General features: G+C 43.6%; 1 protein-coding gene across 1 annotated transcript in view; it reads left to right on the top strand.

Annotated features, from left to right (window-relative positions):
* ZCCHC8 (zinc finger CCHC-type containing 8) overlaps window positions 1-14,756 on the top strand; it is a 1,340,563-nt gene that overhangs the window by 197,396 nt on the left and 1,128,411 nt on the right. The window contains 2 exon segments of the mRNA XM_044068587.1: window positions 7,780-7,854; window positions 8,545-8,650. Coding sequence (XP_043924522.1) covers window positions 7,780-7,854; window positions 8,545-8,650 — 181 coding nt within the window.

The raw sequence follows: 14,756 nt of genomic DNA on the forward strand, positions 1-14,756 counted from the left end.
AAAGATAGAGGAAAAAGCTAAATCTTTGCACACTGTTAAAGATTTCCTGCAAGTACAGCCTCCCAGATTGAGTAGGCATTGGCCTTCAAAGAATTTGTCATTTCCAGTTTTTTCCAGGCCTTCTCAGTCCAAACCCAGGAACAGCAGACCACCTAGGTTACAGTCTCAGGCTACACACAGTGGGGGGGGGTTCCCACTTCCAAAACAGAAAGTAGTAAGACACCCTCCTACGGAAAAATGTCACAATGACTTGACCTTTAACCCTTCCAAGCCCTGCCCAGTTGCCTGCTTCCTAAGGAGGAAAGCTCCCCCTGCATGCAAAAAACTGGGAACTCATTATTACCCAGGACAAATGGGTTTTAAATATAGTTTTCCAAGGATACAGATTCCACTTCCACACCCTGCCCAACCCCAAACGGTTGGCCAGACCTACCCCCAAATCAATGGGCAAAGGCTCAACAGCGGGTCCTCTCTCTCTTCTAAGTGTTAGGGCTATTCAACCTGTCTCAGCAGAAGAAAGGGGACAAGGTTTTTATTCAAAACTTTTCGTGGTACCCAGAAAAGACAGCTCCTGGCAACGTATCCTGGACCTCTCTCTGTTCTAAACACCTTTTTGGTAATCCCAAAATTCAAAATGCTAACACTTCAGCAGCTGCTTCCTATGCTAGGCAAATATGCCTGGTTGACTACCTTAGACTTAAAGAAAGCTTACCTGCACATTCCAATAAGGGAATTTTGCAGGAAATGCCTATGCTTCAGGGCAGGCTCCATGCACTATCAGTTCTCTACATTTCCCCTTTGGATTATCTATTGCGCTCAGGGTATTCAGTGTCTAGCTCCAGCCATTGCATTTTGCAGGCAGAGAAATATTCAAATACACACATACCTGGACGATTGTCTGATTCGGGCAGAAATCCAGGGCATGCTATTAAAACATCCTGCATTCATAAAGAAACTTCTAACCTCAATGGGGTACACCATAAATGAAAAGAAATCTCTAGTACCCTGCCATCAGATTGTGTTCTTGGGAGCAAGCTTGAACACGGCTTCCCAGATGGCTTACCTCACGCCAGAGAAGCAAGTTTGACAACCCACTTCAAACTACTGGCCACAAAGACCCAGCTATCTGCAAGGAAAATTTTGCAAGACCCGGGGTTCATGGCCTCTTACATTCTACTAATTTTATGTGCAAGACTTCATATGAGGAAACTACAATGGTATCAACATTCTCATGACCTGGAATCAATGGTTCCCATCATTCCTTGTATAAAGACAAAGTTCCTTTGGTGGGCAGAGGCCTACCACCACAACAAGGGGCTCCCTTTCAAGCGACCCCCTGCTGCCCAAACCCTAACAGACTCATCAGACTATGCATGGGGGTCACCTGGCGGGGCAGTGCATTCGGGGCAAATGGAACCAGAGTCAGATGCACCTGCATATCAACTAGAAAGAAATGTTAGCTGTACAGAATTCCCATACGGCCTTCAAAGACCACTTCCTTCCAGGACAATTATTGGTAAAGTCAGACAACACCACAGTTTTGTGGTACATAAACAAGCAGGGGGGAACAACTCATACCCTCTCTGCAGACTAGCCATGGCTCTGTGGAACACAACCTTGCGCTACAAAGTGCACCTACAAGCTCAATTCCTGCCAGGCAAACTAAATTCACTGGCAGACAACCTAAGCAGAAATCTCATGGACCCACACAAATGGAAACTGGAACAAAAAATAATTAACCTCTTGAGGAACAAATGGGGTTCTGCAGAGATGGACCAGTTTGCCTCCCCCCAGAACTAGCAATTGGACAAATTCTGCACTAGGACTCCCCACAGTCAAGCTTGGAAAGTGGATAGCCTGTCCTTTACCTGGGAAAGCCTCTCTGTTTATACCTTCCTCCCCTCTCCCTCTCCTCTTGAAGGTTCTGCTAAAGATCAAACAGGACAAGCCAAGGACAATACTGATTGCGCCAGACTGGACTTGCCAGCACTGGTACCCCCTCTTGTGCAGCATGATACTGCTGGATCCATGGCACCTACGTCAGACACCTTCCCTGCTGTCCCAGCAGGCACGCCAGATTCTCCACACTCTGCTTCAAACCTTGAACCTTGCAGCCTGGCTAATTCCTTGAACTCTCCAATAGCATCCCCTCCATAAGCAGTTGCTGGATGTCATTGTGGAAGCAAGGAGACCTAGTACTAGAAAATCCTATGCTGAAAAGTGCAAAAGATACTGTTCCTGGAGTCGGACATAGAGTATGGGCACTGCAGTGCGCTGCTTACCTCATATTCTTCAGTACTTAACAGAAATGCTCCACAAGGGCTTATTCTTGTCAATTAAAATTCATGCCTCTGTAATTTCAGCACATTATAGTACTGAACCACCTCTCTTCTTACCCCCTGTAAAAATGCAAGACCCCCCCCCCCCCCAGCGAGCCCCTACTCCAGCCTGGGACCTTAACTTTGTATTGGAAAAGCTCAGTCTCCCTCCATTAGAAACAGCTGCAACTGCAGAGTTGAAATTCCTTTCTTGGAAAACTGCCTTCCTTCTTGCCATCACTTCCGCAAGAGGAGTGTCTGAATTTCAGGCCCTCATGGCAGTGTAGGCCTTCATTATTTTCCATGCAGGCAGGGTGTCCCTCAGGACCAATCCTTTTATGCCCAAGGTGGTGTCTACTGTGGCCCTAAATCAGTCTATTAATTTGCCTACTTTTTTCCCCAAATGCACAAAATGAAGGAGAACGAATTCTGCACTCTTTGGACGTGCACAGACAACTTAGATTTTATTTGGACAGGAGTAAGCCTCTCAGAAAATCTGAACATCTAGTTGGCTTTGCTGCAGGGGAAGAGGGGAAGGCCATTTCAAAGCCAACTTTTTCTAAATGGATAGCCCATTGCATTCATTTCTGCTATAAGCATCATGGAAAACCTACCCCACAGGGGAATAAGATTACATTCCACCAGGGCTGCATCTATCTCTACAGTCTTTCTCAGAGGGGTCTCTACCAGGGATATCATAGAAGCTGCAACCTGGAGCTCTGTACCTACCTTCAAGCATTACCCCATGCCTATTTTTTCTAAATCCAGAGCTGGTTTTGCCACTGCAGTTTTGCAGGGCTGAATAGCTGACTCTAATGCTCTAACTTCCTCCTCCCTTCCTTAGCTTTGGGAATCATCCCAAATGTAATGACTGCAACAGTGAAACAAGAAGTACATAGTACAGTTGTGTACACTTACATGCGAACATTTCCATTTGTGGTATTCACTGTTGCAGTCCTGGTTACCCTCCCTCCAGCCCCCTGACTTCTCTTGGCGCTCTACCTTTGCTTCTTGTTTTAAGCTTTCTGGTGTATTTGCTTTTTGATGGAGGTGTAACATAACCTATAATTGCTTCCCTTTGTGGGGGCACCTGACATCTGGGGCAAGAAAAAACTGATGTAATGGCATCGGCTGTATGTTTTGTACCCCTGACGTCATGGAAGAAGAGACTGCATCTGACGCATGAATCCAAGACTCTGGTATTAAGGCCGGCTGAGGGCTATCTGCAGGCAGATAACTCAAATGTAATGACTGCAATAGTGAAGACACTCTAACATCTACATTTATGGTAAGTGTACACAACTGTACTTTAAGACTTCTGCCTCCATGTCCCCAAAGCCGACAGTCACAAAGCACCGGAGAGTCGTAGGAACAGGCTATCTTACCTCTGTATCTGTGTTTTGCCATTTGGGATGTCCACTGCTCCCACAGTTTTCACAAAATACTTAGCTCCTCTGATAGTACATTGTAGAACTCAAGAGTTCATATTTACCCTTACTTGGACAACTCGCACTCTGGGAAAATCCACAGCAGAGACCCTAGACACTTTGCAGATAATCGTGCACTGCTTTCAGAAGGTAGGTCTCTCATTAAATCTTCAAAAGTCACACACACTTCCTCAAACAAGGATCCTATTTCTAAGAGCCATTGTAGATTTGACGAAATAGAAGGCCTTCAATCCCCAAAGCAATTTGTCTTTCCTGGCAAACTTTCTGACCAGCCTTTTTTCTAAAACAACACATCTCAGCAGAGGAATTTTAGGATTCTGAGTTGCATGACATCCTGCATTCTCATGATCTCGCCTGCAAAGTCGCACAATGAGAGAACATCAGTGGTTCTTAAATGTCTGGGAACAAATTTCTTAACCCAAGTACCCTTTTGCCTCTCCTTCCTTGCCTGGAGGAGGAGGAACTTCTATGGTAGAACATCTTACTGCAGATTCTGGGGGCCACTTTCTCTTTAAAAGAAGCAGACACGACCATAACTGCAGAGAATTCGGACACAGCTTGGGAGGCTCACTTTGGTTACTTGGAAGTGCAGGGTATCTGGACACCACTGTAGACAAAAAGTGTATAAACCAGAAGGAGCTTAATAGTAGTCTACCTGGCCATAAAGACTTTTCAGCAGAATTTAAACCCAAGGACCATGCAGATTTGGACGGAGAACACCACAGTGATGTGGTACACAAATCAACAAGGGTTACAGTGTCCCACCCTTTGTGCAGCCTCATGAGGAAGATTTAGATGTCTGTTCAAGAACTAGAACTGATTGTCATAGCATCTTGTATTCTAGGTTAGAAAAAATATCATGGCAGGTTTTCTATGCAGGTATCTCCTAGACCCCAGTGAATTGATGCTGGAGAGAGACATGTTACTGGATCAAAGTCTACAGTGGGGTGGGGGGTTACCTCAATAGACTTATTTTCTTTTCACCAAAACAGATCACAACAAAACTTTTGCTCCAGAATTCTAGACAGGGAATTGGAAACTGGTGCTTTCTCTCTTTACTCACGTGGGCAGACATTTTACTGCATGCATTCCCACCCATGGCTGTGATAGCCAGGTACTGAAAAGTCAGGGAGGACAGAACCAGCTTTTTCTTGGTGGCCCCCTTCTGGCAGAGACAAAATAGATTTTTTCCCTTCTCTTGACCCTCGGCGAGGGAAGATTCTACACCCTACTGCAGGGAGTAGATTTCCTCAGTCAAGTCAAGGGATCTATATTCCATCCTCACCTAGCCACACTCAGGTTAACTGCTTGATGGATTAAGTTTTGATACTAATGAATGCCTCCTATCCCAAAGACATGCTTTCCATTCTGAAGGAGGCAAGGAAACCTGATATAAAAAAAAATAGTTTTGCAGCAAGAACACTCTTCTTGGGCAGACCTCAACTCTGTCTTGAGTACCTTTTCAGAACGGTTTAATACTGGAGTAGAAAAGTCCCTGTCTAAAGTACATATTTGCCATCTGTTTGTCTGCACAGTCGTCCACCTGTTTTCTTTCATCCCCGTGTGTAAAGCTTTTCCTAAATGGGGTAATCTACTTGAGACCATCTAGAAGGAACCCTGTTCCTTCATGGGATCTAAGTTGTGTGCTAAAGAAACTCACTTTTCCCACCTTTGACCCTGCTGCCACCGCCTCTCTAAAGATGCTCACTTGAAAGACCACTTTCCTTACAGCTGTCACATCGGTAAGGGGAGGGTCTTGGAGCTGCAACCCCTTGTGTGTAAAGAGCCTTTCACAGGGATAGGGTAACTCTTGGAACAAACCCATCTTTTATGCCTAAGGTGGTATTGGAACATAACTTTAATCCAGGCAATCTACCAGTGAGTCGTCTTCCCAGATATATAGAACAGGGCAGAGCAGATCCCTCATTAGCTGGATATTCATAAGCAAATTAAGTACTATCCATATAGGGAAAAAAAATCTTGGTAGAACAGGCAGTTACTGATGGCTTTTGCAGAAGGTTGACGCTCTTATCTCCAAGCAAGCCATTTCCAAATGGATAGCCAACTGTATTAGGTTCTGCTTCTCCCACCATGGACAGTTTCTGCCTTGGTGTATTAGTGTACACCACCAGGAATGGGACGACTACCACTGCCTTCCTCAAAGGAGTACTTACCCAGGGTATCCTAGAGGCAGCCACATGGAGCTCTATGCACACCTTTACAAAACATTATAATCTAGGCAATGTCTCCAGGGCTAAAGCAGGTTTTGCTATTGCCATCCTACAAAATCTTGTTTCCTAGGGTCATACAGATGACCCACCACACAGCTCTTAGCTTTGACAGTCCTTCGAAGAATCAGTGCTGCAACCTTGACTATGAAGAACACAGCACTGTTGTACCCCACTTACCATAATTGTAGATGTTCAAGTAGATCAGTGGTGCACACACTCCAACCCCTTTCTCTACTGTCCACTTTTCTCCCCCTTGCGTGGGAACAAGGGGGAAAAGAGTTCTCTGCAGATAGTCCTCGCACCTCTATCACCTTGTTTTTGCCTCCTACGATCTTCGGCTAAATCACTCCTATCCAGACAACTGGGGAGGTTGTGCTTTCCTTTGGCATCAGACTGCACATTCACTGCTTAGATAGATTATGTAAAAACTGTGGAAAATCGGGATGGTTGCATGCTTTTTCATGGCAGGAATATCCAAGAATAAGTACTGCACCATTAATCTACTCCCAACTTCTACAATTACAGATTGTGGGCTGTAACTGTCTTTTTTTCTTTGTCCTCTGGCATCGGAGACTGACTTCCACTTGCATGGTTCATAGCATTATTGAACTCCATTAAAGTGAGCAGTATGTGACTGGTGTAAAAATTGGCAATTGATAGCTTAAGTGCCATGATGCATAATTCCCAGTTAGTAATCTTTTTTTATATGTGCAGAGTGTATCTTAATGTAAAGTTGTGCATATACGGTGGTATGTCCATTTAAAGTCTTTCCTGTTGTCGATATTAACTTACCAAGGGTAAAGCTTAAGTGCTTCAGTGATATTCATGCAAAAAATTATAATAATATGGGGGAATTGATTTAAAGTATGGGCCAGCAGTAATGGGATGAGGATTGTTTTTCAGGACTGGATTCACCACATTCCATGCTGCAAAACATTAAACTAATTCTAATTTCCAGGAACATAACTGTCCATTATTTTTGGTCCTTCCTTTCTCTCCTTTAGTAGTACCCAGCTGCACCTCAGTGCCCCATCCATTCTGGGTCTACCAGCAGTCTTTGTTCTCCCCAGACAATTTCTGGTATTGCTGGGGGCTCGTCACAGACCCTGGGTGACTGTGGTTTTGATACATTTGCATGCGCCTGGAGGTAGTTTACTATGACATACGTACTCCCCCTTGCGGCACCTCAGCAATGTCTCCACCCTTATTCCCCTCTTCTAGGCATGCCTACCAGTGCTGTCCCCAGGTTCCACTAGGGATTGACACAAGATATGTACTTAGTCCACCCACCCTGGAATGGTAATGCTCATCCTTCTCTGCTGTTGTCAATTGCTTGAGCTGCTTATCAAACTCAGGTTGGCTGGGTTGTTATCCCTTTTCTGTCACCAGTGTGGCATCACTGTTCATATTTGGATTATTCATCTTTTTCAGAAATGGTAGATGTCAGTGTGCATTATTTAACTTTTTTAAATGTATTTCATTTAAATTTAATTTCTGGAATTTGCCTAATTAATCCCTAGGTTTTGGAGATTCAAGTAAACTTGTTTTTTCCAGTACTATAGGATTTAATTTCAGTACTTTCTAAGAAAAACTTGAGCAGTCCTAGCACATTTCAGTGAAATGTTCCAGCAGGATTGCAAGTAATATTCCTTATGTTGTGGAAGAATTGCTGAGTATTGCATTCATCAGTGACGGTCAAGTATTGGGAACTTAACATGACATTTATAGTCTGTTTAAAAATTGCTTTCTGTATTGACTTTTTTTTTTCCTTTGTCATTTCAGTAGCCTTGTAGTTGAAGACTTCAATGTAGATGGCCCTCTGATGCAAGTTTTATTTATGAACAACAGTATATCAAAGTAAGTTAGCTTTTATTATTTTTATTTATTTATTTATTTTAATATATCTATAATGTTATGTGATGGCTTTATTTCAATTTGTATTTTGTCACTTGAGGTCTGGAAATTGAACTGCGCCAGTGATTTATTTTGATATGTGTGTGTGTGTGTGTGTGTGTGTGTGTGTGTGTGTGTGTGTGTGTGTGTGTGTGTGTGTGTCTGTGTGTGTGTGTGTGTCTATACATGTGTGCATGTGTAATGAAAGAAGAATGAAAGAGTTGGCCATGTGATTTTCTATTGGAATCTTTAACTTCCCCTCTGTGTATGATATAAGCACTTTTGGGAGAGGTGCACAGTGAGTGTGACATTGGGCCGATGTCCAGTACTGTGAAAGATGCAACCCTCAGACAGCCCTGTAACACACATGTCAAACAGATGGCACCCTCTGGGTCCTCAGTTTCCAGTTTTATTAGTTAAACCAGGCTAGATGGGCAAGCTCAGCCTCTTCTTTCCTCTTCCCTTCATGATTGGCTCCTCTGGTGCCTCGGCTGTTAAGTCAAACCCAACCCTGACATATCTGTGTTCAGCATGGAGCTAGCACTTGTGTTTTAAATGGTTGTTGCTCTTTTTATTGACTCATTAGAAATTGTGGTGCAACTTGGTAGATCTTTCCTTGTATCTGTTTTAACTGCATATTTGTTTTCTTTGTAGGCAGTATCATCATGAAATTGAAGACTTCATAAATTATTTAGTTTATAAATACAAAGAAGAGAAGCGAGATAACCTAGAGTCTACATCTTTTAATGTAGAACCACAGGTATTTTGTTTTATTTTCCAACAGACTGAAAGGGTGCATTTATGTAAGGTGCCACTTTTTTAATGCCTTTATCAAATTCTCACTTTTTGAATAATGACATAGGTACACACACACACACACACACACACACACACACACACACACACACACACACACACACACACACACACACACACACACACACACACACTAATGGAAAACAAAAGCCATTGTTGGCCTTTTTTCATTTTTTCTTCCACTTTATATAAAATGTTTTCATTTGAATTATCTTTAACAATGTATGTAAATCACTCAAGGTCTTGCCTTCCCTTAAATTTCACTCCTCCTGGCCACTGATTTCATGTGGTATCCCAAAGATTCTGTTTATGTAATTTGCTCCTTCCCTTTTTAATCCTATGTCCATTACTTTTGTATGCTTCACAATATTCAGTACTTCAGTTAGGACTGGTTTAGTTTTTGGTTTCCATTTTTATAGTAATTGCTTTTTTGGTAACCATTAACATTAAACTTAGTCTTACTATGTCTAGGAAATTTGTATCCTATACCTTTGGACCTAAAAACTAATTTGCTGTTACAATTTGCTCTCCCAACTTTCTTGACAAAGTGTTCTATAGGGAATTTCTTAAATCTGCCAACTTGATATATTCCTAAAAAAAGTTCCTAAAAAAAAATCTCCTTTCACCATTCTCGTGATGACTTGGCTATTAGATAATGTCTGTTACTTTAACAGCCATATACAGTATTATATTTCTGTTCTCCTTAAAGGCCTGCATCCATAATCCTTCTCTCATATTTCTTGAACACCCCCTCCCGCTTTTCATCCTCATTCTTTGTACTTTGATTTGTAACCTTCTGAGCTGATATCGTCTTTACAGTCTTCTTCACTGATGGGTTATGGATCTGACTTGGCTACCTTTTCAAGACTTTTAATCCTAGTCTCAAGCTCCTCCCTCTTTTCATAATGCACTACACTGTCCTTAACTCCCCAGATGTTGTTTGCTACAGACGTGGCAAGACAGAAGATTGCGAATCTAGAGCTGTAAGGAAGTTTTTAGACCTGTCTAAATACGATTATCAGAGTCTATAGCTTTTGTTTCTCCTTGTGCATTTTTCTTTCTTGATGAGTTCTTCCATTGGAAGCTCCTGTGACTTGAGAAATTGCTGTTTGTTTTCTTTCATTGTACTTTAATCCCTTTTTTATTCCTTTTTTGGTGTGGTTGATCAGTGGTACAGAGTTTGTCCTTCTGGTTGCTGACTGGACTTTGCTCAGTCTACAGTCTCATGACTTTGTGTTTAACCATGTACCTTTGTCATAATGAAGTTTTCAATCAAAAGGAATAGCTGCCATGGTTCTTGACTGCCAGTTCAAACAAAATTGTGGGTTTTCTGATGGGTATCTGACAGCAGTGAGAACGGAGGTCAGAATTTTATGGCAGACTTAGGTTTTCTTTTTCTTTATCAACTCAGCACAGCTCCTCGTGGTGTCCTGCAGAGTGATTCAAGCAGCAGAGAGCAAAAGAGTGACTTTTTCCTGATATAAGTACAATTTTTGTGGCTTTTTTACTGTTTATTGTCTAGCGACTGCATTTCGCCTATTCTCTACTGCATTTTAAGTGATTTTTCTGTGTTTCAACTGTTTAATTGTTTTTGCACTTTAAAAGTTTCTAATTGTTGCAAATTGTATCTGTAGGCTACACACTCAAGTGCGCTAGCCGATTTATAGCATTTAAAAGCATTTACTGTCTGTTTTTCTTTCTCTGTTGAAAAAAAAACAAAAAACAAAAAAATATCTCTTGTTTTCCCGCCTTGCCTGAACTAGAATAGTCCAGTATCAGAGTTTGCTGATCCCTGGGCTTTGTCTTGGTTCCTGAAACTGTTCCATATCCATATTTGGCAAAGGGAAGCTTCTTTGCTTACCAGTGGGAGTGGGAAGCACTGAGCAGCCTATTCGTCCAAATCGGAGTGGTACAAGCCAGAAACTAGTAGTCCATTGGCCATTTTGGGTCAATTCCTAGCTCTTTTCAACCCCCTGCTATAAAGCACGCTAAAGCGCGCGTTAGCGCGATTTAGCACGCAGGTGCCACAGGAGCACACGAGCAGCGGCGGTTAATCAAGGTTAAACCATTCGGGCTACCTAAAGTCCACTCTTCAAATTTTCCCTTAAAACAGCCTTCCTTGAACTGTACTACTGTTCAAACCTGCGTATCCTATAACTAAAAAGTTCAGATCTACTTGATTCCTAAGTAGACTATTCTCTATCTGTAAAGCCTAGCACTTACTCCTAAAGTACTTTTTTACCTTGTTATAGCACTTTTATTATACATAGTACCCCACCAGCCTAAAACCCCCTTCTCGAACACCCACATCCCCCGGAGTCCGTTTTTTTTTTTTTTTTTACGTTTCTTGTCTACTCCTTCTAGCATGTCGAGGGATCAGTTGCTAGTGTCCTCTCCTGCTCAGCTGGTGAACCTGGGAATATTGAGGCAATGTTACAATTGCCTCATGTACACAGACAACCCTCTCCTTCTCCCACAAAACACAAATACATGCGAGAGATGCAACTATACAGCCAAACTGGAGGCTGATCTCTCTCAACATAGGACTGGCAAGACCAGACAGGAGGAGAAGGTATCCACACACAGCACATATCCAGTCTCACATAGTACTATCACAACTTCAAATCATACACATAAACACACAAAGACATACTCGGAGGCTCTGATCAAAAATCTACCAAAACAGCAGAGGCCACCAAAGCAGACACCCAAACAACTGCCACTTCAGAACATAACACATGAAACACGTAGACCACATAGTCTGCCAAACAGTCACAGCCCTTAAGGCCAAACACAATGCCAGACACACTCGTCATTGGTGACTCCATAGTCAGACACACTGACGTCCCGCTCACCATATTGAGTAAGGAGAAGGTCACAGTAAGCTGCCTGTCGGGCGCTAGAATCCGCCACATAACGCAAGCACTCAGGTCGCTCAACAGCAGGTACAAGTACGACTCAGTCATTGTCCACGCTGGTGTAAACGACCTGAGACGTACCTCCTTGGATTACATGAAAAGAGACCTTGAGGAGCTCTATGATTATGTAGCCCAGGCAGGTATGACCCTGACCTTGAGCAGTATCCTACCTTCACCAAGAATGATGCCACAATACAGAGACAAGATGATCAGCTTTAATAATTGGCTTAAACTCTGGTGTCATTCAAAGGGGATCCAATGTCTGTCCACCTGGGATGACATGCTGGACAAGCCACGCTGCTTCGCAAGGGACGGCTTGCACCTGTCACCCCTGGGCTTCCGGATATTGGCAAAGGCTCTTGCCACCCCCATAGTGCCTTTTTTAGGCAAGGCTCAAATTCTAAACCTACCACCCTAGTACACAATAAAGGAAAAAAACTAAGGGTAATGCTGCTCAGTGCCAGAAGTCTCAACCTCAAGATGCACGCACTCGAGGCCCTTCTCAGTATGGAGAAAATCGATGTCTGTGCTGTGACGGAAACCTGGTTCAAGGCTCCTGAGAGCACCCCAGCACTATCAGGCTTTACCTCATATCATGCGTATCGGCCCCAAAATCCGGACACCACCAAAAAAGGAGGGGGGGTGTCCATATTCATCAAGGACACCCACACCTCAAGGTTGGTGGCAACGCACGATGCATCGGAGACCATCCAGGTGCAATTAACTATAGGCAAGACTGCTCTGCAATTTGTAGCATGTTACAGGCCACCCTCCCAAACTCAGGAACTTCACATACATTTATCCCCTCCAGTGTTTTCAGGAAAGCTATCTCCAAACACCATCATATTAGGTGACTTCAACTACCCTAATATAGACAGGGATCACTACTCAAGCTCAAACACTCTAGCCCAAAGGTTTCTAGAGTTCATAAACTCAAATGCCATGGAACAACTAGTCACCATCCCCACAAGAGGTGAAAACATACTTGATCTCATCATCACGAACATGGGGTCACAATGCTCAACACCGGAAGTATACCCCTCACTGGTGAGATCAGATCATAAACTAATCACACTGGAGGTCCTCATCCCGCCCCCACCTGAGATAAAAAAAGACCACAGTAAAGAACTTCTCAAAAGCCGACTTCACACTTTTAAAGACTAGTGTGGTCTCTAAGGCCTCCGAGCCGGCGGAAAACATTACTCAAACCGCTGAATCACTTACAAATGCCTTTTACCGGCACCTACAGGACTGCATGGATCAGGCAATCCCAAACAAAACAAAAAGACTCTTTGTACCAAAGGCAAGCATCCAGTCTGGTGGACCCCAGCCATAAACAAGCTCTACAACAAAAGGAGGAAGCTACTACAAGATAGAGCAAAATCCTTAAAAGGTAAGACACCTTTGATCATCATAAGTAAAAAACTAAGAGCTCTCATAAAATCATCCAAGGCAAATTTTGAGAGAAAAATCGCTAAGGACTCAAAAGACAATCATAAGGCCTTCTTTAGCTATGTTAGAAACCTGGGAGGAAGCTCCCAGATATGCTCAGAATTAGTTCAAAATGATGTAAAAATCACAGAACCTACAGACATAGCCAACATACTGGCTGACAGGTTCAGTGCAAACTCCCCCCCCCCCCCCAAAAGGAGAGATATCTATTCCAGAGGATAGTAGCCCCCCAAACATCTCAAACGCCCAGGTGATAACTGCTCTCTCCAAGGCGAAAAACACAGCATCCATGGGACCAGATGGTGTCCCAGGCTGTGTGCTCCATGAACTCAATGAGGAATTAAACCCACAGTTAGGACAGCTGTTCAATCTTAGCCTCACCTCAGGATACGTACCCAAGGAGTGGTGCACGGCAACTGTGGTCCCACTTCACAAAGGCGGTGCCTCCACCGACCCTGGAAATTACCGTCCCATCAGCTTGACAAGCCTGATCTACAAAGCTATGGAGAGGATCATAATGGAACTCATAAATAATGATATAGGGGACTTGCAGACTTTGGATCCTACCCAGTTTGGCTTTGTCAAAGGCAGATCATGCCTTTTAAACATGGTTGACTTCTTCGAAACAGTCACCAAGGCCATTGATGAGGGAAAGGCAGTCCACACAGCCTACCTCGACCTGGCAAAGGCTTTCGACACAATACCCCACTCGGGTATCATTGAAAAACTCATCAGCTTAAATGTAAACCCATACGTCACAAGATGGGTTGCAAACTGGCTAAGTGACAGAACCCACAGGGTCAGAGTTGCTAGTGCTATGTCAGACTCAAAGCCTGTCACAAGTGGTGTCCCACAGGCTCAGTCCTGGGCCCACTCTTGTTCGGCATCTACTTCCCAGAAGTACAAGCAAATACAGTAGGGTTATGGCTAACAAAATTTGCAGATGGCTGCAAACTGGGCGCCATAGTCGAGAATACATCTGAGACAGATATCCTTCAGAAGGGTCTCATAGAAACGGATAACTGGTGCCAAAGCCATGGCCTAAAGTTAAACGCCAAGAAATGCATAGTCATACCCCTCGGGGAAAAACAAGGTTACCCCTAGCTACCATATAGGTGGCAATCCACTGAGCACAGAAGAGGTTATCAGGGATCTAGGGACCCAGGTTGACAGTAACCTCTCGTTCGACACTCACGTTGCCAAAGTAGTTAGGAAGACCTTTCTACACTGCCCACCTGATCATGAAGGGATTCGCATCTAGATCAAGGGAGGTCATTGTCCCCCTGTACTCATCAGACCAATGATTGAGTACAATGCCCCATTCGGAATGTATCTGACCAGACACCTGCAGCAGCTGGAAAGGCCCCAAAAGTTCCTCACCAAAAGGATAAAGGGCCTCAAAAATATGTCTTATGCTGCCCGGCTGAAGGAACTCCAGCTCTATTCAGTAGCTTACAGTCTACTCAGAGGTGACCTGTGCCTGACATACAAGGCCATGTCCAACCCAGAATTGATGAACATGCTTCACCTCAAAAAATCTAGATCCCTCAAAACTACAAGGGCGGGAGACTTAAACCTGGACACGGTTATTAATAGGACGTGTTGGAGGGACAGATTCATCATCCAGAGACTTCCTATGCTGTGGAACAAAATCCCGGTACATGTGAGGTGGAGCACCTC

Source organism: Protopterus annectens, chromosome 4.part0, assembly GCF_019279795.1.
Source record: "Protopterus annectens isolate FY-2018-M chromosome 4.part0, PAN1.0, whole genome shotgun sequence".
NCBI lineage: Eukaryota > Metazoa > Chordata > Ceratodontiformes > Protopteridae > Protopterus > Protopterus annectens.